This window comes from Pleurodeles waltl, chromosome 5 (assembly GCF_031143425.1).
Source record: "Pleurodeles waltl isolate 20211129_DDA chromosome 5, aPleWal1.hap1.20221129, whole genome shotgun sequence".
NCBI classification, from domain to species: Eukaryota; Metazoa; Chordata; class Amphibia; order Caudata; family Salamandridae; genus Pleurodeles; species Pleurodeles waltl.
In genome coordinates this window covers 1,823,054,933-1,823,077,639 of record NC_090444.1, presented here as the reverse complement: position 1 = coordinate 1,823,077,639, position 22,707 = coordinate 1,823,054,933, and the positions used below count along the sequence as shown (strand labels likewise).

Sequence of the window (22,707 nt, the reverse complement as noted above, 5' to 3'; positions counted from 1 at the left end):
GTTGTAGCGCCCTCCCTCAGTGCCGCTCTCTGAAACATCTGCCTCTGCCCTTTTGGTCTTTCACCTGGTCTTGCTATGGATCCTGGTCTTGTCAGTAGATGCAGCTTTAAGCTGCAGGAAGTCCCCGGATGTGTAGTTCCAAACATTGTGCGTGCCACGCTGGAGTCCCCCGATTCCTTGCAAGCAGATGTCCTGTCCTTCCTGTGTGCAGCATCTGACTGTTAGAAGTAGTCACCTGCAGGGCTGGATTTTCATCTCAGATGAAGTCAGGTAAAATCACGAAATACTGCCTGCCCTCAAGGAGGTCAAATTTCACAGGTTTTCAAGCATATTTTATAGTTTCGCAAAATATTACAATGCATCATCAGACAAATGTGTACTCAAGAATCTAAAACCCAATAAGATATTATTAAATAATGAGCCATTCCACAATCCAAAACCCAACCAGACACTATCAAACAATGGGACTCTTTGGAACCCAAAACCCAACCAGGCATAATCAAACAATGGGTCATTCCCGAGTCCAAAACTCAACCAGACATGATCAAACATCTGGACATTCCGGAATCCAAACCCCAACCGGCATTATCGAACTATAGCACTCTCCGGAATCGAAAACCCAATCAGACATTATCAAACAATGGGTCATTCCAGCATCCAAAACCCAATCTGACATTATGAAACAATGGGTAATTCAAGAATCCAAACCTCAACCAGGCATGATCAAACATCCGGACATTCCGGAATCCAAACCCCAACCTGCATTATCGAACTATAGCACTCTCGGAATCGAAAACCCAACCAGGCATTATCAAACAATGGGTCATTCCAGAATCCAAACCTCAACCAGACATGATCAAACATCTGGACATTCCGGAATCCAAACCCCAACCAGCATTATCGAACTATAGCACTCTCCGGAATCGAAATCCCAACCAGGCATTATCAAACAATGGGTCATTCCAGAATCCAAACCTCAACCAGACATGATCAAACATCTGGACATTCCGGAATCCAAACCCCAACCAGCATTATCGAACTATAGCACTCTCCGGAATCGAAAACCCAATCAGACATTATCAAACAATGGGTCATTCCAGAATCCAAAACCCAATCTGACATTATGAAACAATGGGTCATTCCAGAATCCAAACCCAACCAGACATGATCACACAGTGGGACAGTCGGGAGTCCAATACCCAGTGAGGCATTATCAAACAACTGATCTTTCCAGAATCCGAAACCCAACAAGATATTATCAAACAACTGATCTTTCCAGAATCCGAAACCCAACCAGCCATTATCAAACAATGGGACATTCCAGAATCCAAAACCCAATCTGACATTATCAAACAATGGGTCATTCTAGAATCCAAAACCCAACCAGACATGATCAAACAATGGGACAGTCGGGAATCCAATACCCAGTGAGGCATTATCAAACAACTGATCTTTCCAGAATCCGAAACCCAACAAAATATTGTCAAACAGTGGGTCATTCCAGACTCCAAACCCAACCAGACATTATCAAACAATGGGACGTTCCAGAATCCAAACCCAACTAGACATTCACATTCTGATGCTGTTGGTGATCGTTCTTGATACATGAGTACCTCCAACGAGCTCATTTTGTTTCTTTTCATTGGTATTTCCTGCTGCTTGCCTTCCTTTGAGAGGGACTGCCTTTCCCATAATCCTGTGCACAGAATTTCTGAGCACCAATGTATTTGAAGAAGCCTAAACACAGTCTGAAGCTGACCTTATTTCCCGCAGACTACATTATTTCAACAGTGCCACATAATGCTGTTCCATGGAAGACATCTTGGTTAATGATGCGTATTTTCAAAGGGATAATTTGCATTTTATGAGCCCCTGGCGCTGTAGGGATTGCAGAGCTAAAAGTAGGCAACCTTGTTATGTTATTTCATCCCTGGAACATTCCCCTGGGTTCCGTCCCATCCCCTGGAGCAAAACTGAAAAAACAAATCTACTTTTGCCATAGAGCACATTCATTTTCAGATGTTTGAAGGCAGGCAGTTTCCTGGCACAGACCACCTCCAGAAAAATGAAAGATGCTCCTAACTGAGCTGTGAAAAGTGTCAGGGTTATTAGACGTATGATTCTGTCAGCAAAGGTACACATTTGTTAATATTCCCTCACAAAATGTTAACTCTCGCTGCATATGGTGAAAGCTTCCTGACCTTGCAGCCACAATGACTTCTTCCTCTGCTAGAATTCATGTTTTTACAACATTTGCAAAGGCTCATGGAAAACTCTGCGGCTTTGTGAAGTCTGGTAAGTTTTTGCCGCATCTACATGGAAATTGTGATCTTTACGACAATTTATGAAGTAGGCATCGTTATTTAATGGTACTACCCCTGAGGCTGCCAACCCCAGTCACCGTGGGAGAATGCTCTGAGCAGGCGTTAAAAGTGACGAAAAAAATGGCACCAAGAAATGTCTTAGATTTCATTGCGTCGTTTTTTTTGGCCCTAACACCCCCTTTGCATACATTTTGCCTGGTGCAGGCATAATGTAGCGCAAAGGGTAACGAAGTGGCGCAGTGCATTGCACAAATTTGTAACTTTGGTGTGGCGATTTTTGCCTCGGGCCACATTACTGTTAAAAAAATGATGCTAATGTGGCCCGAGGAGGCGCTAGGGGCTCCAAAATCTGCCCCTAAGTTCTTCAGTTCTGGGCATTAACTGTACACCCTATGACTGTACCTGGTAGGTTTGCAAACCCTCCCAGATTTGTGGTGCATTCTGGGAATGAACCACTTGGATCCATAGGGCCTCCTTTACGAGGCCTGAGAGGCACTCTGTGCCATCAGAGCATCATTTCTTTTTACGCTCTGGTGCCGCCCATATTTACAAGGCCACGCAAAGCAACATTGCACGGCTTTTCATGGCCTTGTAAATATGGACCCCTTTCACAAATAACACCGCGTGAAAGGAGTGTTCCATGGGTGTTGCTTAGGGTGTTCCCACGCAACACCTATGGAACCCGAAGGAATCTGAAACATTCCCAGATTCACAAGTCTGGGAATGCGTCATATTCCTACGCCACCTCAGGTGTGGCATAAAAGTGACGCAACTGAGAGAAATATCTTTATTTCACCCAGTTTTTTCTCTTTTGTTTTTTTGTGCAGGAAGGTATACCTTCCTGCACAAAAACAATCATACCACAACACAGGCACCCTTGCACCCTGGTGCAGCGGTGCATGTGTGGGCACTGGGAAGGAATTTGAGCACCAGCACAGGGGGGGAGGCCAGACATGCACCATATCTTGCAGATAAGGCACATTTCTGCCCTTTTGTGGTGGCGTAGAGCTCCGCAGCAAGGCACTTGCAGAACCACCCAGCGCCAAGGGCCTTGTAAATGAGGCTCACAGTATGACCACTACAGAATTCCTGATTCTGTTGGTAACTCCTTTACCACCCCACACCAGGAGTTCCGAAGAATGCATATTTTTAAGGTCGAGCCTGCGCTAGCATGTGCTTGCGCAAGCGTATTGCTTGTGAGACGCTGTAGTAGTTAGAAAAGGGCTCGGAGCCCCGTCCATGCCACGTCAGTGTCTTTTCATTGGTTCGTGGGCTTGCCTTTTAAAATCTGCTTGCATTCATTAGTGGAAGGCACGCATACGTCATGCCTTTTCCAGTGGTTAGCCCTCCTCGAGCGCAGCGACCAAGTACTGAAAACATACAAGGCTCGCTGTTTTCCGTCCGGTTTGTGGACTACTTTTTCTCTTTTTTCGCAGCGCGATCTCGCTGGGCAGAAGTCGAGCGCTTTCCGTGACATCGACCCTGTTACATAGTTAAATGCACTTTTGCCAATAGGTTTCTCTACAAGTGAACTGTAGCAGCACGATCGCGCTCTTTTTTTCCATTTAATGAGGCAAGAAAAGTCCGGTTAGGAGTTTACAGCTGCTAATAGCTCTAACTCGGAGAAATTGCTTGTTTCATGTTGTATTACTGCAATTACAGCAAACTGCTGCAAATGTTTCAGGCTCAAACCTGGAGGAATTTGTCCCCAGAAAATTGCCCAGAATTTGGGTAAGTCCTTGTTGAAATCGGCGAGGACACAATTTTGCATCATGGAGTTGCTGGCCCATGTGGTATTGGTCATATCAAAAAATTGAAATGACCACACGGGATTACCGATGCTGATTTCGCTGAGAATCCAGCTGGAGCTCTGGATCTGAAATCTGAACCCGACGAGCAGACTTCGCCTGTGTTGAAGCGAGCTCACATCGATCACGCCAGCTCTGGCCAGCAGATGGGCCGAGGCTTCCCACACATCAAGCGTGAGATTGGAGCAATTAACAGAGCCGCGGAACCAGGGACTCTCCGCGGATCCGAGCGCCGTCTGAAGCATCTCAGCCGCCTCTAATCTGTTTTATTGCCCGCGCTCTGCCGGGGAATGGGCGCCTTACCTACATCATATCATAACAGGGAGACGAATTACAGTCCTATAAATTACGCCTTCTCGCCGCATGATTGAGCGTCGCCTCCCCGCGTCACCGGCGCGGTCATTTCGCGGGTGCGAAACCCCTTCCTTTCGCCGATGTCATTGATATCTCCGACGTAGGCTGATTGCTTTTCATCAGGATTCGCCAAGGGAAGGAGGGAAATTGGTCATATTTTGAGTTGCATTTAGGGCGGGAAGTGACAAGTCACCGGTGGAGATGCGCGCCATCCTGAAGAGTGCATTGTGCCAGTGCTTAATTTGAACCGGTGGTTTCCGGGGCGGGGCACCGACACTTATGTTTGAGGGCCGGCACTTATTCTTCCGCCTCAAGAATTTACTGCGAGCCTTTGCGGGAAAGGCGGAGGAAGAGAAAAACGAAAAAACATCACAGATGTAAAAAGCTGCAGAAGTGAGCTAAGGGGGCAGGGAGTGGCTGTAAATGAAATAAAGAGGCCCGATATGTCTTCAGGACTACGCTGCCTCAGTATTCTGTGCTCGCATATTTAATTGTGGTAGCCGCGTGTTTCAAGGAGCGCTTTGGGCACGGCACGGTTCTATTTACAAATTAAGCACCGCATCGTGCATGTGGTGGGCGGTGAGTGCCTGCACAATCAGGCCCAGGCATGCCAATCTAAGAATATTTATCTGTGTGAGAGAGTACAGGGAGAAGGGGCTGTGGCTTTGGGAGGGGGAGGGGCACAGAGAGTGGGGTTTAGGCCCCTACTCTGAGTAAACAGCCACAGCTACCTTCCCTGGGACATAGCTGCCAAGTTTCCACGGGCCATACGTGAAGTGCTGCTCAAGGTCAGCCTTTTTTTCCATTGAATTCTGGGACTTGTAGTCCTGGTTTATATTAGAATAAACAAGACTGCGAGTCACAGAGTTCAAAGAAAAAAAACGTGGACTGTAGGAGCACAACACACATGTGCCTGGGAAACTTGGCAGGGCTGGAATTCAGAAGGTAACGAGCAGTAAAGGTACCTTTTACATTTTGTGTTAATCTTGTCATATTTGCTGCTGGTCATAGGTCAGACTATGTACTTTTATTTCTCTGACTGCAAAGTGAGAGGATTCTGTAAAAGCAATCTACGTGAAAATCCAGCTGGGGTACAGCAAAGGAAAGATTGTTGGATGCCAGTTTTTTCTAAATCACATTTAAATATCAGTAAATGTGCTACACACATATTTCAAACTATATCAGCACTTAGGAAAGCTCACAGAGGTCTTCACTCGCAGTCATTCTCAAAACATTACTTTTTGTTCTCTAGTTTAACAGACAGACGTGGAGTGCCCCTGGGCTTGTGCCTCCCAAGAACCCTAGTCCAGTGCTCTCTCGGTTTTGTGGCTCGACTCGTTGCTTGTGAAGAGAGGCTTTCTCTCTGTTTTCTGTGTTTGGTGAAGTTTGCCTAGCCTGGATGGTGACGTGTGACGCATGGCGGGCCCTGGTGCAGTCACCTCTTTGTCTCTTTCCTTCCAGTGTTTTGGGGCCGCTGGCCTGAGGTAGGGCAGGAATCTGACGGCTCGCGCTGTGATGTAGTGATGAGTTTTTCTGGGAGGTTGTATGTAGAATTATTAACTCCAGAACATTGTGCTACTGACATCCTGAGGTCCCACATATCCAGAAGGTAAGTGCATAGAGGCAGCATAGATTTACTTTACTTTACTACCTTTTCAAGGTACACTGAATTGATAGCAAGTGACATAAAGCTATACTTACCTATATGCACTTACTGTTTCAATATTTTGGTGACAACATTGTGGTCACACAATAAGACAGTATTAAGGTGGAACACCAGGGAGATGTTCGGTGGGAAATGGATTCACACTCAACTTTGAGCAGGTGGTTGTATCCTGTCCAATAACATTGACCTACAGTTACGTCATATCTAGCACTTTGCATACGCTGACATGTTCACGGTAAATTTACTGTTATTTTTGCCACACCCTAGTCCACCTTTCCCTATTAACTATGTTATTCGTCTATTATACACACCTAGAGCACTTTGAGATGTGGTTTGGGTGATATGGTCATGCAATATTACTGTCATGTGATACAGCGCATGCGTACTGTGCAGCCTACAGAGGCCCGAGGAGGTGGAGTGAATTGATGAGTGGGTTGCTGCTTTTCTTCAAGTACGGTAGATGTTTTCAGACCAATGGAACAGTTCTGTTTGCTGTCTGAAGTACACTATCCTGGTGGACTTTGCCACAGTGTGCCGTGGATGCTGTTTTGGGTATTGTTCACACCCACGGGAGTACGGATACTTATATGTCAGCATCCAAAGTGTAGATTGTTATTGAAAGAAGTGAACTTTTTATGGAAATATGAAAATACTCATCGCACACAATTAGAATTGCGCTGAATTACTCTAGACAAAATATGAGTGGTTGCTTCGTTGGCTAAGATGTGCTTAATATCAGGAGCAAGCCTTGAGGAAGTCCTGTAATGGGACGAAACACGTCCTGGCTGAAATCTTCTATCATTGGTTGAAATCGTGTATAAGCTGTAGTTTTTTATCAGTGTTTGAAATCATGACATTATATGAAGTTACAAAGGAAATGAATGTCAACATTTGTAAAGAGTATTTCTATTCTAAATTGATTTAGTAAAATGAAAAACATGATTTACACTCTGATGTCTAAGAACTGATATTTTTACTTACCTACCTTTCCTTGAAATTCGTGTATACACTTGAATTATGTATATGTTATACTGAATACCAACCTAACAACTTGATTCATAATTGGTGCTCAGTGCGATCCACTATTACTTCGTTGTGACTTTGCCTCAGTTGTTGCCCTGTAAACTACCTACATATCATCTTGGCTCCAGTCTGTTATTTCAATAATAAAAATTTCAATTATTATTTATATGATATGTAGTCAATTTGATTCTTTTTAGGTTTGGCCTAGACACAGATGTAGCTATATCTTCAGTCTCATATAATAAAACATATCATAAATAAAAAAACATGACTTTATATATACTTAGAGGGACTTTGGTTTAATCCCTTTCACCCATTGGATTGTTTCACTGTCATTCACTTTTTGCGGATGCACACTAGCCAGATCACTATGTGTTCATCCACCAGGAAAGAGGTGTCCTTCAGTGCAAGGGCTTGTGGGACAGTAGATTACTCTTTAAATATTTTTTCCTTTCCATTCTTTGTCATTTTTAAAAATGTTTTGGTCATCCCTGTGCAATTAAATTATGTTTCAAGTACAGTAATTCAAACTGAATGGTTAATTTTCTTCACGATTAAAATAAGTGTAACCAGCTTGTCAAGTCCAAACCAATTTGCTTTGGCAATTTTTGTTTACTTATATTCAGGACCACAAAAATTATGTGAGTGTGAGTTTGCAATGATTTTCAGATAATTGTAGATTTGCCGCTACTGTTACATAACCCATCATCTGTCCCAAAATATGCAGATTTTAATAAAAAAAAAAATTCTAGCTCAGATGATTAAAGAGTTACTATAAACGGAGCGAAACGTGTTGCAGCGCAGTGGAAGGCCCTTTGCAAAGGTTGATTGTTCACCTTTCTGTAGCTTATTGCTGCGTTTGGGTGTTAAGCTGGTACTAATGAGATGCAACTAATGCCCAGACAGTGTTAATAAGTTTAACAAGCGTTTGTAATGCGATGGGTCTCGCATTTGCTCATGTTAGAGCTATTGGTGTTGTAAATTACTAGCTGGAGTTTTCTTGCTAAATAAACTGAAAATGAAAAGTAAAACAGTTAACATAATCGAGCTGATTCAAAGCTGCATGAGCGCGAAGGAGAGGCACAAAAGGAAAAAGAAGTTCACTCGCAGTCAACTGTATCGGCAAACGTGCAAGTATCCATGTAATAGGGTCGATGGCCAAGGGGGTAACAAAACTGCCCCAAGGAGGGACAAACGTAAAGTATTTACTAATGGTAACAAAGGATTTTTGAAAGGCAAGCCCAGGAACGAGTGATAGTGATGAGCGTGCGGTGGGCGTGGTTAAAAGCCCACAGATAGATTACAACACGTCAGAGCGCTTGCGTGCTCGACCTAAAAATGACAAAATAATGAAGTAATCCTATCACAAAAAGGGCTGCATAATTTGGCTTTTCTTGCCGCATAATTCACTCAACCCTGCCGCATATTTTGGCCTGCCCCTGCCAAATAATTCCAGTGGCCCTGCTTATATTCTGCTTCCTATGTGAACTGATATAGAGCCACTGGATCATCGCCTTAACCATCCGCTACTGCCTTCACCTGGTTTCAATGTATCCTGCAGCCAAGGTCTTCATCAACACATGGAGAACGCTCTCTAAGTAACTTCTAAACTACTCATCCTGGGCCGTCTATGTGCAGGATAATGTCCACGCCGGCCACAGAGTGTTCCTTAATGTATCACGATGACAAGTCCTGAGCCGATCCTCCTCTTTCTCACCACCAGATACCAAGTGATGAACAGTGGGGAGAAGCTGCAGAGCTTTGCAGTGCCCCACCCCAGGGTTCCTAAGAACGACCTTCGAGGATTTGGGGTTTCTGTGTACTCAGAGGCTGATGACACTCTGTTGTACTTCCACGCACACCAGGCTGTACACAACCCAGGGCCTGCCTACACTAACTACCGCCTTTCGTTCCACCAACCGCTGAGAAGCTTACGCTTGACTCTGTTTCCCACCCTGACACTCCCCGCATCTACCAAAGCAAAAGTGGAGCATGTTTTTTCTCTTACGTTGCAGCAAAGACCTGGACAACATCCCCATGCAGTTCCAGACCATTTCCTACTTCCGGAATTCCGGAGAGCTCCCAAGACCTGGCTGTTCGACTGAGCCCCCCGGCGCCTGCAAGCACCTGATACTCTGTCTGGTGATTATCTGCGCGATGTAAATCCTGATTGATTGATTGATTGAGTAGTGAAAATTGAGGACATTGTCACTCTACGCACGTGCAGTGGCAAGTTTCAAAGTTGGATGTTGCAAAACTTCCTTAGGCTAAACCCCCAAAGAACCTTTGCTACTGCTCTTCATGCCTACGTACAACCGTAGATTCAATCTATCTCCTCTGAATTTTCTGAGATTTGAATGATTTTACCCTTCACTCTGACCTACTGTGGGATATTATCATTTAACTCCAGACGCAACACTCCCTCTCGACCACAGGTTAGCTAAGTATACAAAGTTCTATTGCCGCCCTTTAAAGAAATAAACTCCTAATCCCTCCAATCCAATGGACTGTTATATCTAGACTGCATTTTGGGAAAGGAACTCCTGCAGCTGCCCCTCCCCCGCTCTGAACAGCGTTTCGCAGCAGTCAGTAGCCAGGCCTGTCACCACCGCTGGCAACATGGAGCGCATCCCCGCTTACTATGACAACTCTACTAGCTGCCAATCAGGAAGGATTACAGTCAAACTCTGCCACTTTGCATACATCTAAAAACAAAAAAGGGATGGGTGGATTGATGAAATGATCCCAACCACTGGTAATTGACTTGGGCCGAAATCCAGACAATCATGATTTTGGCCCACCTCAGACAGGAAACAGCCATATGCAAGTCAGCTGGGTCCTGCTATAGTAGGAACAGTCCAGCCTGAACTTCCAGTAAGGTCCCCTCTAACTGTGACCACAAGAAACCCCAGGCTGGTTGTTGCCTATCAGGCCCTCATCAGTAAGGTGCACATTGAGCTTAGGGATATGAGAGGCTTGGTCCTCCGCTGTGTCACTTTTAGTGCTGCAGCAGCGGTGCAAACCTCTCAACCACATCTATAAGGCCGCGCAAAGCCGCTTTGCGTGTCTTTCACTCACCTCATCGATTTGGAGTAAGGCAAGGCAGCACAAGTTGCTGCGTTGCATTACTCTGCAGCAGGGAGGCGTTCCATGGGCGTTGCGGTGGGTTTTGCCATACAACACCCATGGGTTTTGACACATCCCGAGATTTTCGAGAGCCTGTAAACCTGGGGATGTGCCAGAACTTTACGCCTTCCTAGAACAGGCATAATGGGGAGAAATATCCTTGTTTTTTCCTCTTTCTGTGTGCTGCATTCTGAAGCACACATAGAAATATTAAAACACGTCTGTGGATTGCTTCTGTGCAGGAAGGTGCCCCTTCCTTCACAAAAATAATCCTACATGAAACACAGGCACCCTTGCACCAGAGTGCAAGGGTGCCCATGTTGGCGCTAGGCTGCCAAAACGGTTCTAGCACAGGGGGAAAGGACAGGAATGCACCGTATTGGATAAATACAGTGCATTTCTGCTCTTTCACTTTGACGTAGGGCCCTGCTCCATGCCAAATCCCCATAAACGAGGGCCTTGGTGTCTAGGTATGGGCATACTCATCGTACCTAGAGCATCACACTAAGGATAACAAAAAAGTGATGGGTGGGTTGCTTGAACCACTGGTAATTAGTTTGGCCTACACTCCAGAGTTGATATTTGAGCATCTTTGGACAGCTGTGTTGTGAGGGTGATGTGTGGGAAGGCCAAGAGGTTCCGGGTCTTCAAAAGTTTCCCGAAAATCGGTTGACCGGCGGTGCTCCTCAGGTCAAGAAGATACTCAAAGAGAGGAGTGCCAGAGAAGGTCCACACCTAGATGATGTTGAACCTAGCTTCTCGCAACATTGTCTTCTCTTCAAAGGAGATAATATCATGGTAGAAATCTGGGACCAGCCCTTTAGTAGCCTCTGTTTATGTGCAGTCATTACTGGATCTCTTGGGCCAGCATCAGCTGGCTTTACGCACATAAGATATGCGTCCTGCATCTTTGGCGCACTTATCAAGTGCACAGTCCAATTGAGTCCCTTCAGCTAGACAAACCTGCTTTAACTTTAGGCTGATAAATATACCAGTATAACTGTTTCCAGTCGTTCCTGTCATGTGTGTGTCTTTGTACTTCTGTGGCTCACAAACTGTGGTTGAATTCCCCTAGATTATCTATGACCACACCCACTGAGCATCAGAAGGTGAGCTGGGACCAACAGATTTTGCATGGATTCCAAATGATCACCTTAAGATAATCTTGTAGGTGACCTCCTCTGTCTCTGACATTTATTTGGAGAGAGAAGTTTTTGGAAGAAGGAGGTGTGGGGGAGGGGCGGGGGCTAGTGTAAATGCCCATTTCTTTAGTCTGGCTTAAAAGGGCAGCAGTCTTCAGACCTAATGTTGACAATGCTTCAAACATATGTAGAGTGGGCTTTGACTCAGCACAATGATTTTTTTCAGTCTCACCTCATGCTATTGTTTGTTTGATATGTCAGTTCTTCTCCTGTGAACGACTTGTATTGTAGTGCACGAGAGACTATTTTGCATCTCAAAAGTACCCTGTATCATCACATATTATACTCTTTATCTCATAGACACATGGTATAAAGATTGTAATAGTTTTTTTTATTCAATATGCAGGATTCCTTTAAATTGTTTAGCCAGGATTCCTAATACAAGTTAGATCTTTTGTCTCTTATAATGCTTCTTCTAACTTAACTTTTACCAGTGGGCTTTGCCTTTTGCTGCGCAGGGCCAGTTGTGCCTGGTTGCTACGGTTACCAGATGGTCCCTTTACAACAAGGGCATCGTAAAAAAGGCAAATTTTATCTCCTACAGGGTAGTGTACGCTAAAACTTTACTCCATTTTACGTCAAGCAGGAATACACCCCCCGCAGAATCCATTGGGTTGTTAAATGAATGAAGAAGGGTGGAACACGGTGCCCTTGATGGCATGTTACTCATGCATAATTTGCACAAATATTGCAAAGGTTTTGAACAACTATTCCACAGTCAGGAAATGAATAAATATAAAAGCACAACAGTCTGTCCCTAAAACACAAGGCATGAGTAGGAAGGGGGTACATGCATGGATAAAGCAGTGAGGAGGAAAAAGAAGAAAATTAAAGGAATATTGCAGTATTGTTTGATTTTCTAGGAATACGTCTGTGTAAGGTGTGCAGTCCTGAAATGAAGAATGTGTAGGGTTAATAAGAAAATAGAACAAATCACCTTTCTTTGTAAAAACACTTTATATTCATGTATATGCTGCATAAGCAGTAAAGTTTCTGAATACACTGAGGGGGGGCGGATTTACAACCATTTTGCGATGGGTCAGCGTCACAAATGTGACGCTAACCAGCACAAAATGTTTTTTTCCCCAAGTTACTTACCAGTGCAAAAGTTGTTTTGCGTTGGAAAGCACCTTAGTGCCACGGTGGTGTTACATGGGTGGTACATGGGCGTTCCCATGCAACCACCCATGCCTTTGGAGGCAAAACAAACAATAGTAGACAGGGTTGTGTGCCAAAAGTTAACACCTTTTGAAAGCAGGCATTAAAAGGAGAAACATTTCCATTTCTCCTTTCTTTTCCGACTTTGCATGCGTGCTGCACAGTGCAGCACGCATACAATGTGGGAAAAGTTTTAAAGATAGCTTAAGGATAGTATTTGTACTGGAAGGCTATCCTTCCAGTACAAAACTTATGGTAGACTCACGCACACCCTTTCACCATGGTGTAAAGGTGTGTGTGTGTCGCACGGCAGCAAACATCTGTATCGGACCTATGGAGAGGGTAAGAGAGAGCAAATTCTCTGTAGATATGGCTCTCTTCTGCTCGCTCCCTGCCACGCAGAGCAGCACAGCATTTTTCGCTGCTACACTACGCTGCATGACTATTTGGTATATCTGGGCCTAAAAGTTGTAACTTACATGAATGGTCTTCAATGCATGCTTCCAGGAAGTTACTTTTCCCATAAACCTTTGCGAATTGACCCCCCTTTATTTCTATATATCTCTAACAAATACAAAGTAGCCGCAATCTTCTTGACTGCAAAAGCAGAAGACCTGCTTGCAGCCCCAGCTAAATAGGGCTGTCATCTTGAAAATATTTGCACCATGTTGGAGGAGAAGGAAAGGCACCGTCAAGAGAGGGACGCGCTTTGAGTCAATTGCTGTCTTACTAGTCATGAAGGGGCCTTGGAGGGGGCACAGCTAAGGAGAGGGGCAGGTCTTAGATCTCGGCATGCACCTGAGCAGACAATATTAACAGTGCATTGTTTGTGCCAGTGTTTGCCAGTCCTAAGCACCAGCACTTATTTTAAAAAATCAGCAGTTATGAGAGTGCACCACAAGGTGGTGCACTCTACCTACTTTTGAGCAATGTCCTCCAAAGTGTTTAACAAATCACTATACTAACAAAACATAAAAAGAACTAGCACTTCCCTAAAGCTTTGGGTGACCTGATTTGTCCATGATTTCTCACTTAAGTATAATGATTAGTAAGTACAGTTTGCACTGGTGTTTGGCCACAGTGTAGAAACCTTGGCTGGTGCCAACTAAAGTGGAAAACCTATTATGCTGCAGATGCTCCACACAAGAGCTGGAAACCCTCACTGTGCAGGGTGTTCCATCTAACCTGCTCTTTCACTATGAGATACTGGTTCTGTGCCAGAAGACGGTGTGAAGGGAGTGATGTTGTGTGACGCACGGTAGCACAGTGTGTGTTGGCAGGTCTGACTATGATTGTGGGCAAATAATTTCAAATACATGGACCTCAGTTACCTTGTAAGTCATGTATGGGAACTCCTGTGAAGGACTGGACCCCGGCATTAAACTCTATAGCAAAATAAACTGAGGCCCAGATTTACAAAGGGCTTACATTACCTTTGCGTCACGCAAGGTGATGCAAGATAATGCAAACCCTTTAGTGGGACTTACTAAGCCATGCAAAGCCACCTCGCTTGGCTCTGTGTGATTCATTAAATTGAGAGTATGCAAGGTAGCACAAACCACTGCCTTGCGTTACTCTGCACCGGGAAGGCATTCCATGGGTGGACCATGCATCCACCCATGGATATTGACGCAATCCCAGGTTTACTAAGTTTAGTAAACCTAGGATTGCATCAAAATAGTACACCTTCCAAACAGAGGCATAACAAAGAGAAATATATTTATTTCTCATTGTTATTTCCTCTTTCCACATGTGCACACGTGGAAAGAGGAAAATGCCTCAACGGATTGTTTTGTGCAGGAAGGTGTCCCTTCCTACACAAAACTAATCCTGCTTGTAATGCAGGCACCCTTTCTCCATTACACAAGGGTGCCTGCATTGAAGCTAGGCAGCACTCAGTGCACCAACACAGGAAGAGAGCAGAAATGCGTCATATCTTAGCAGATAGTTGTCTTGCTGCGTTGCGTGACTTTTTGATAAATCTGGCCCTGAATATTTACTGCATAGTTGCTGGTGTAAGGTGTCTAACACTCTCTGCAGTGCAACACCCATGTGGCATAGCAAAACTCAAGGGGGCTCCCTGCTAAGAACATGGAGGGGGGCCCCTTTGGACTCACTCAGGCCAGAAGCTGTGCTGAGAGGGCCTTCCCGCACTGCGGGCTGCCGGGGCCTTTGTTACACCACTGCAACACCAAGTGTGTTGTCTGCCCGGTGTCCACTCCCTAATTCTACTGCTCTGCAGACTGCAGTACTTCAAATCGGCTAGTATTAAAAGTACTGAGTACTCACACTTCTTTATTTTGAGAGGTAGAGTACCTGCACTTCTCAGCAAAGGTGCAAACCCTTTAACTGGAGAGTACCATCTTGTTGCAGAAGCAAGTATGCTTACCTGGTATCTGCACTTCTTTTTGTCACTTTTTAATCAGGGGTGCACACAGGCCCCCTGCTGAGCACCATTGGGCCCCATTCAGCCCAAGGTCAATGAATATCTGTGAAATATGGGAGACTCAAGGACCCCTCGTTACATTCTGCAGGGGGTCCCCGTCAATTTACGTTATACCACTGCAGAGACAAACCCCTTCGCCTTCCTTGGGGTGAATAAGCCGCACATCCCACAAATAAACCGAGCGCATGGCCTGCCAGGGGTAACATTCAGAGGCATCCCCCGGGGGGACTGTATCTGGCACGACAGCTGGGACTCCTTTGTGCGAGGCTGAATGCTTGAAATGCCAACAGCCGGCGCTTCCCATTCATGCGCCATTGATCCGTCATCGCTTATCGGCGCCCTCCTTCCCGCCACATTCAGACAGAGCACACGACTGAAGGCACAGCTCCACCTTGTGAAGCTGCAGAGGACCAAACGTGTGTCACGATGATTTCTGTTTCATCTCTTTCTGCATCACGGGCTGCTCGTCCCAGCTCATCCCATATGGCCCACCAGGTGCTTCCCTCATGCTTTTTCCCTCTCATTGTAATTAAGGCTCCCAGTTTTCAAATTTTTACTGATTTGTACAGATAAATACAGACCAAAAACAAAGTGTCTACTGCCTGTATTTATTTTTACAAGCAGAAAAATACAGAACATTGGGTTTCTTTTAAGTGGCTCTCTGTGCTATCTTTCACAAGTTCCAGGCCAACAGCTGAGCAGACAGCAATGGGAGTTAAAAACACAAGATGAGATTTTATTCAATACTGTCATATGTCAACGTATCAACATATATCTGTAGAATAATTCTAATATTTACATCTGGGTGCATTGTTATGTTATATTTGGCTGTTTAAATTTCTAAAACATTACAGGCATAAAAGTATGAGTGCTCATTTATCAGTTAAATAAATGTGGAAATATACAGTTTACAACTGAATGTATTCACAAAACACAAACAATACGGATAAAAACTGATAGGATGGGTAAAAATTAAATATGGATAAACACAGGTGGAAAAGTTGAGAAAATAAATGCCATAAAGCTGGGAGCCTAAATTATAATTACATTCTTAACGTGGCTTTTTCTGCAACTCATTAGCATACAAGTGACTTCCCTGGAAATTACATCAAAAGATCACGTCATGATAAGAAATCGGATATAGATTAGAGGCACTGATTATTTGGATTTTTCTCCCATATTTACATTTAGTTTTGTAAAGTGCACAAATGCCCAGGGAGAGGGTCTTAGCTCTAACATAAGAGACCACAGCAATCGGCCAATAAGGCATTTTGTCATCCGCCATTGAGCAGTTGATTGATAAATGCAGATTTTTGATGAACTGGAGGGAGCTGATGTTTAAAGACGTTTTTGTTGTTGGTTTGTATAACTATGGCTCTGAAGTCATACAGGTTTTATGAGTGCAAGGCATTTTTCACATCCATGTTGAATGGTAAGTTCATGGGTGTTATAGAGTAAATCAAGACACGTTGGATGCCGTTGGTAGTATGGTGTCTGGTCGACAAAAACGTTTTCAAGGTGTTTTCTTATGAGTCTCTCTCTAGTACATCTCACATTGTCAGTTGTGATATCGGAGGAGGGGAGTATCTCATTGTGAGTCTTCTGGTAGCTCAAGCGGGCGGCCATGTTGGAATGGGGTGAGTTGACATCTGGCAAAAAGGGTTTCCTTTCTTAGCAAACATAGAATTGCCATCTATGATCTGATAACGGGAGGATCCTCTGGCATGAACTTTGTGTTGTTGGGAGAGACTTGAGAGCCCAAAGGCAAAACATAATTGGTATGTATTTCCTCCAGATGTACATGTGGTGGTTGTGAGACCCTGTGGGTCTGTAGACTTTGGAATGAGTATCTGGAAGGCTATGGTAGGAAAGATCCATGAGTGATTGTGGTAATAGGTGTAAGTATTTTTACTTTAGCTGACTGTGGGCATTCTGGACTGGAAACCTTTTTTGGTAAGTATATAGGGAGTCTGAGCATATGCGATTGGATTTCTCTCCAGTTTCCAGATTTCTTCTATTTTGAGATTTAACCAATGGAATGTCTTGTAGGGTCACAATAGCAAACATATCATAGCAGTATTGCAGCTAAAGTGCTGCTTGTGGACTAGCACTGCTGGGCTTTTATCTCAGTTGTGTGGTCCTCGGAAAATTGTCTACTTTTCCTTATTTTACAAACATAGCCTGCATTGTTCACAGTGTGTGCTTTAGCAAAATAAAAATGACTGATCTTAATTTGAAACTCTCAAAATGTGCAAAAAGTTGGAGAGAAGATCTACTAAAATATTATATTTGAGCATGGTCAGATTCCGTGGAAGAAGATACCTATGATTCTGGAAGTTTGCGTGAAGATGTTATGGATCAGTGATGTCTGGACATAGCAGTGGCTTCTTGGAATGTACTTTTCTTTTTAGTGGTGAAAATGTTTTTGTTTGGAAGTCTACACCCCAAGTGAGCTCTTAGGAGGAGATTTATTTGTAACAACTGGGATCACCAGTACTTTTGCAGAAGGCTCCTCACTGCATAATATAAGTTATCCCATGTGGACCTGACATTGCATCCATTTTCTTTTCCTTCTGCAGGCTCTCTGAATTTGCTGGTTCGAGTGAGGAACATTGGTACGATGGATACCCAGGTCTGGAGCATGAGTGGCAACCGAGGAAACATGTGGCAGCACGCTAATGTACCCATCAACCCCTCCGGCCCTTTCCAGGTGGGTAGAGCCTCTAAAAGGTGCCTTTTCAGCCTAATATCATTGAGTAGGCAGCTCTGGCAATTGCATAGGGCAGCCCAGGAGATGCCACATGTAAGGTCCAGAAAATAATGTTACGGTGTGAGAAATTATAATTTCAGCATCAAAATTTGCAAAGATGCCTGAATTGCTTAGTTTGCCACCTTTGAAAAACATTGCCTGGCGGGGAAATTAACAGCAAAAAAAATTGTGGTAGAAGTGGTTTTTCTTGACAAAACCTCTTTAGCAAGTTATTGTTCACAATAGAAATATGTGCACGACGTATTTTTCCTGCAGAACCATTTATTGCAGGATCTCACTCCATGTTTTGTCGATTTCACACACTTTAAGTGAAGAAACAATTTTGTTCCCAGAGCTACAATAAATGGCTGAAAGTCAGGAGACTTTGTACCCCAGAAGAAAATGAGCAGAGACAGGTTTTCTCAGTTTTTTAATATCTGGGTTGAATCCCTGGGATGCTCAGATAAATTTGTCTCATCCACTCATGCGCCTCTCTTAATCTGACCCAATATTAGATCTAATATTGCTGTCCTGCTTGGATATTAAATATGCCAAAATGTTGATTTGTCTGATCACTTTACAGACCCTTGTCAAGTATATATCCCTGCGGCTATGAATTCACAACCTCACAGTGCTCTTTATTATAAAGTGCTCGGTCAAAAGACACAATAGCTGAGCCTCCATTCCCAGTGCTGCAGTTTTCTTCATGTTAACAACCTTGCTTCCACACCATTGCCTGAGACTCATGGATATCTTTTGCCTTTGGGCACTATGGGACATATTTATGAGCCCCGTGCGCCACCGGACCATCAGTTTTTTTGACGCTCTGGCTGCGTAGACAATAAAATCATATTTAGTTAGGCTACGCGAAGCCACTGGCGTCATAGATATGGAGTAAGGCTAGGCAACGCAAGTCGCTGCGTTGCCTTACTCTGCACCGAGGAGGCGTTCCACGGGCGTTGCTGTGGGTTTTCCCACACAACACCCATGGATTTTGACGCATCCCCAGATTTATGAGAGCCTGCAAAACCTGGGGATGCGTCAAAACCTAACACCTCCCCAGGGCAGGCCTAACAAGGAGACATATTTGTATTTCTCCTCATTTTGTTTCCTCTTCCCATGCGTGCGGCAAAATGCAGCATGCATGGGAAGAGGGAAACACCTCTATGGATTGTTTCTGTGCAGGAAGGTGCCCCTTTCTTCACAAAAACAATCCTGCTGACAGCACAGGCAGCTTTGCACCAAGGTTCAAGGGTGCCTGGGTGCCTGCGTTGATGCTAGGCTCCTGAAATAGCACCAGAGCAGGGGAAAAGGAGAGAAATGTTCCTTATTGCATAAATACGATGCATTCCTGGCCTTTGACTTTGGCGTAGGGCAGCGCAGCTGTGGTGCCATAAGCCAACCCCTGGTAAATACGGCCCTCTATCTCCATGAAACATCCCCCTGCGATGGTACCAACTATCGCCCCCTTGGCAGGTAGAAGATCTTGGCAGGTGTAGGCACCACTGTAAGAAACTCTAGCACGCTCCGAGAATACCCGTCACACTGTTTACTTTTTGTCTTACAAAAAGTCTGTTAGAAAGGAAGTGCTTGCGTCTAGCTTTGCATTCCACATCACAAGCATCAGCAACTGTCCCGGGGAAATCTTACACCAAAATAAGTCTTCAATTCAAGCTAAGTCAACGAATGTCCATATGTCTTCTTGCCAGAGCATCACTAGTTGAGTCTCTCCCCGGCCACAGTTGAGGGAGGGACACCAGTGAGGCAGTCTGCAGTGTTGTAAGAGAGCAGCCAGGAGTAAAAGTTCTGTTTGTAGTTTGAATAATATTTGTTGGTTGACCACCTTGTGTCTCCCCGTGCCAACTGCATGAACTGCTCTCAAGCTTTGTGCGTCCACATCTGGTGAAGAGCAGTCAAAGCAGTGGCTGTCGGTTGTGGCTGGTGATAGAACTGTGAAGTTTGTGAAACATTTAGGTTCATTGCAGGAAGAGACCTTTCCAAGAGTTTTTGCATCACTCAGGTGAGTGATACCAGCAAGCAAGAGTAAATTCAGTACTTGCACATCTAACACCCCGCAGGTGACGTCAGCAGATTCCGACAGGATGTATAACTTAAAACAAACTCCTAGATGAGTGTAGGATAAATCCCTTTTCATGGTGTGATCCCTAAAGTACCTACTTTAGGTCTAGTTACGTGAAAAGGAGTGTAGCTAGCAGATGGCCAAGGAAAACACAAGGAAATTCACTAACTCACAGCTGTGTGGTTATTTAAAAATTACAAATATTTCTGTGCTATTATAAACATCCCCAAAACGTACTCCTGGGCACTTCACAGAAGTAAGTTTAATGTAGGAGGACTATGCAAGCCAGTATATGCATCTTTGTATGTTCCTAATATTTGTGTAGTGCAAACCTTGCCAAAAGGCAGTAGAGCGCTCTACAGGGCCAAAGGGCTGGCATTGGAAGCTTCATTCTGAGAATGGAACAGGACTGTTACATTTTTGCATTATGGTATTCTGGAAAGAGGGGTCACTGCTCTTTCTTAAATTGGAATAGGGTTGGCAACCTTGATAGGTATGGAGATGTTGTTCCACATCCTGGTTGCATAAATGGAGAAGGCCTGCTGCCTTATTTTCCCCTTTTTTTACACTTCTTCATCCCTGGTCTGATGGTGTCCTGGCTATGCATGTGCCAAGAGCCACCGGTGGTGGTGAGCTTGTCTGCCAGATATCTAAAAATTGTGAACCTTTGGGTTTGGTAAATGACCCAGAAAGTCACAAATATACACAAATCATAAGCATAAGTCTATGATTTGTAGTTCGAGGACTTTTCAGTAAATGTATTTGAATCGTGTCTGAGAACGGGTTTGCCCCAAAAGCCACTTGCTCCATGGCCCAGGGCAAGCATGGGTGTTTCTATCTTCTCTTCCAAAAACTGGCAAGAAGCGTAGGTTTCAAAAGTTGTTCTGTCCTCTGAATGTCCTTGTGTGTAACGTGACTGAGTTTCATGCCAGCACACAGATGGCATTGCATGATGTCACAATACTAAGGCCCCCCACTTCCCCTCTCTCCATATTGGTCCTTGTTGCATGCCCCATGGTTTGGAGCTCTCGATAGAACCGCTTGGCCTCGGGATGCTGATCGCTGTAGAGTCTTAGGACTGTGAGCACTAGGACCCTACGGCCCTGGGCGGACTCAATGAAAGAATTCCGTAAACATCCATGAGGTGTTAAGGAGTGGTTATTAACCGTTATGAGATAATGAGAAGTTTCAGTTTGAGTGTTGTAGGCTGATGAATAAAGAAGCTGGTTACGAGCTCCGTGTGTGGCGTGTTCTTGTGCGTGCTCCAAGGCTGGGGAGGATGCCGCAGTAGCTCAAGGAGTAAACGTCATCAGGAGAGAGCAGAATGCGCTAATGACCCGAGAACTACCTCACTCTTTGGCTCTTTCTCTTACCGACATCATAGCAAGCAGACGTTGTTTGGTGCCACCTTCCAGCGCGTCGGCGCCTCATATTCATTTAATATCCTGTGCGAGTGGGCATTTGTTAGATGGAAGCCCATTCAACCTTTACTTTAGATACCCCCTTGAAGGCTATGGTGCGATGTACAGCAATCACATCTCCGGATACCATGCACCCTGCAGCATAAAGAGACGCACCGTGCAGAGTAGTACAGAAGAAGCATGTTGATCTCCATAAAGTCCAAGTCAAAGAGTGACTTTGATCTTGCAGCACATCCAGTGGGTCTATAATTCTCTCCTTTGCTTTTGGCGACCATCAATAAGGACCCACAGAAACTCCCCTCCCTTCAACTACCAGTGCAACTGGTCTTCAAACACTTCTTGTCTATTTCCTGGCTTGATTCCTCCGCCCTGTTCCCACTGTGCACAGCACTCTGTGCCCCCAGCAAGTGTGCATCACAGAAACACCTTCTCATCCACTCATGATGCACCAGAAGACCAGGAGGGCATCTTGCACAGTTTGCAAATTCACTTTTTTCAAATGCTCTCCAGTCTATACTAGCTAAGCTGTTTCTTGTGAATGCATGTAATTAATATCAAATATTAATACATATATTCATATTAAGTGCACCAAATAAATATAATTGATCAATCTGATGGATATTGGTAAAAGGGCATTGTTTCCCATAATCCTAGACCCTAATGGCTGCTTGAACAGGATGGGGAACACATAGCACTTTCAATTAAAAATATAGAGTATTATAATGTATTTACTAATAATGTAGTGGTTGTATTTAACACTAACAATTATACTTACCTTCTAAAGTCTTTTATCCTCTGTGTAGTAATGGTGTATGACAGTGAAGGTGCTGTTGACGTAGCTGTAGAGAAGTAACAATCAAAGTGAAGAGAAACGCGTTTAGAAGGTTTTACATGTTTTTCTTTTTTTGGATTTGTGCCTGTGTTTCAGAGAATCATTTAAAAATATGTAACGCACCCTTGTACACTTGGGTGAAGTAGTAATTAATGAACGAATAAATATGTCCTCATAAGGGCCTCCTAGGGAGGATCCATTACACTTCGAATGAGCGACAAGTGAATTAATTGACTATCAGTCTATCAATGGCTTATCTGAACATCTTACAAACGCACTGATGGATGCACCTAGATAAGTGGAAAATCTCTCCCCATACTTTGATACACAGATGATGCGGTTTTAATTGCCTGAACACCAAATAGATTGCAGAAATTATTGGATCTCTTTACGGAGTAAATTAAGGGGCTGGATTTAAAAAGAAACCAGTCAAAATCTTATATCATGTCCTGGAGACCAAAAACACAAAAACAAGCTCCTTAGAATGGGGGGACTATAGTAAAAAGGGCAAAAGTTTT

The 22,707-nt window shown here is 44.2% G+C and overlaps 1 protein-coding gene across 1 annotated transcript in view; it reads left to right on the top strand.

The window, feature by feature from the left end:
• MDGA1 (MAM domain containing glycosylphosphatidylinositol anchor 1) overlaps positions 1 to 22,707 on the top strand; it is an 888,610-nt gene that overhangs the window by 849,263 nt on the left and 16,640 nt on the right. Inside the window, exon 15 of the mRNA XM_069236322.1 lies at positions 17,687 to 17,817. Coding sequence (XP_069092423.1) covers positions 17,687 to 17,817 — 131 coding nt within the window. The remainder of the gene's footprint in view (positions 1 to 17,686; positions 17,818 to 22,707) is intronic.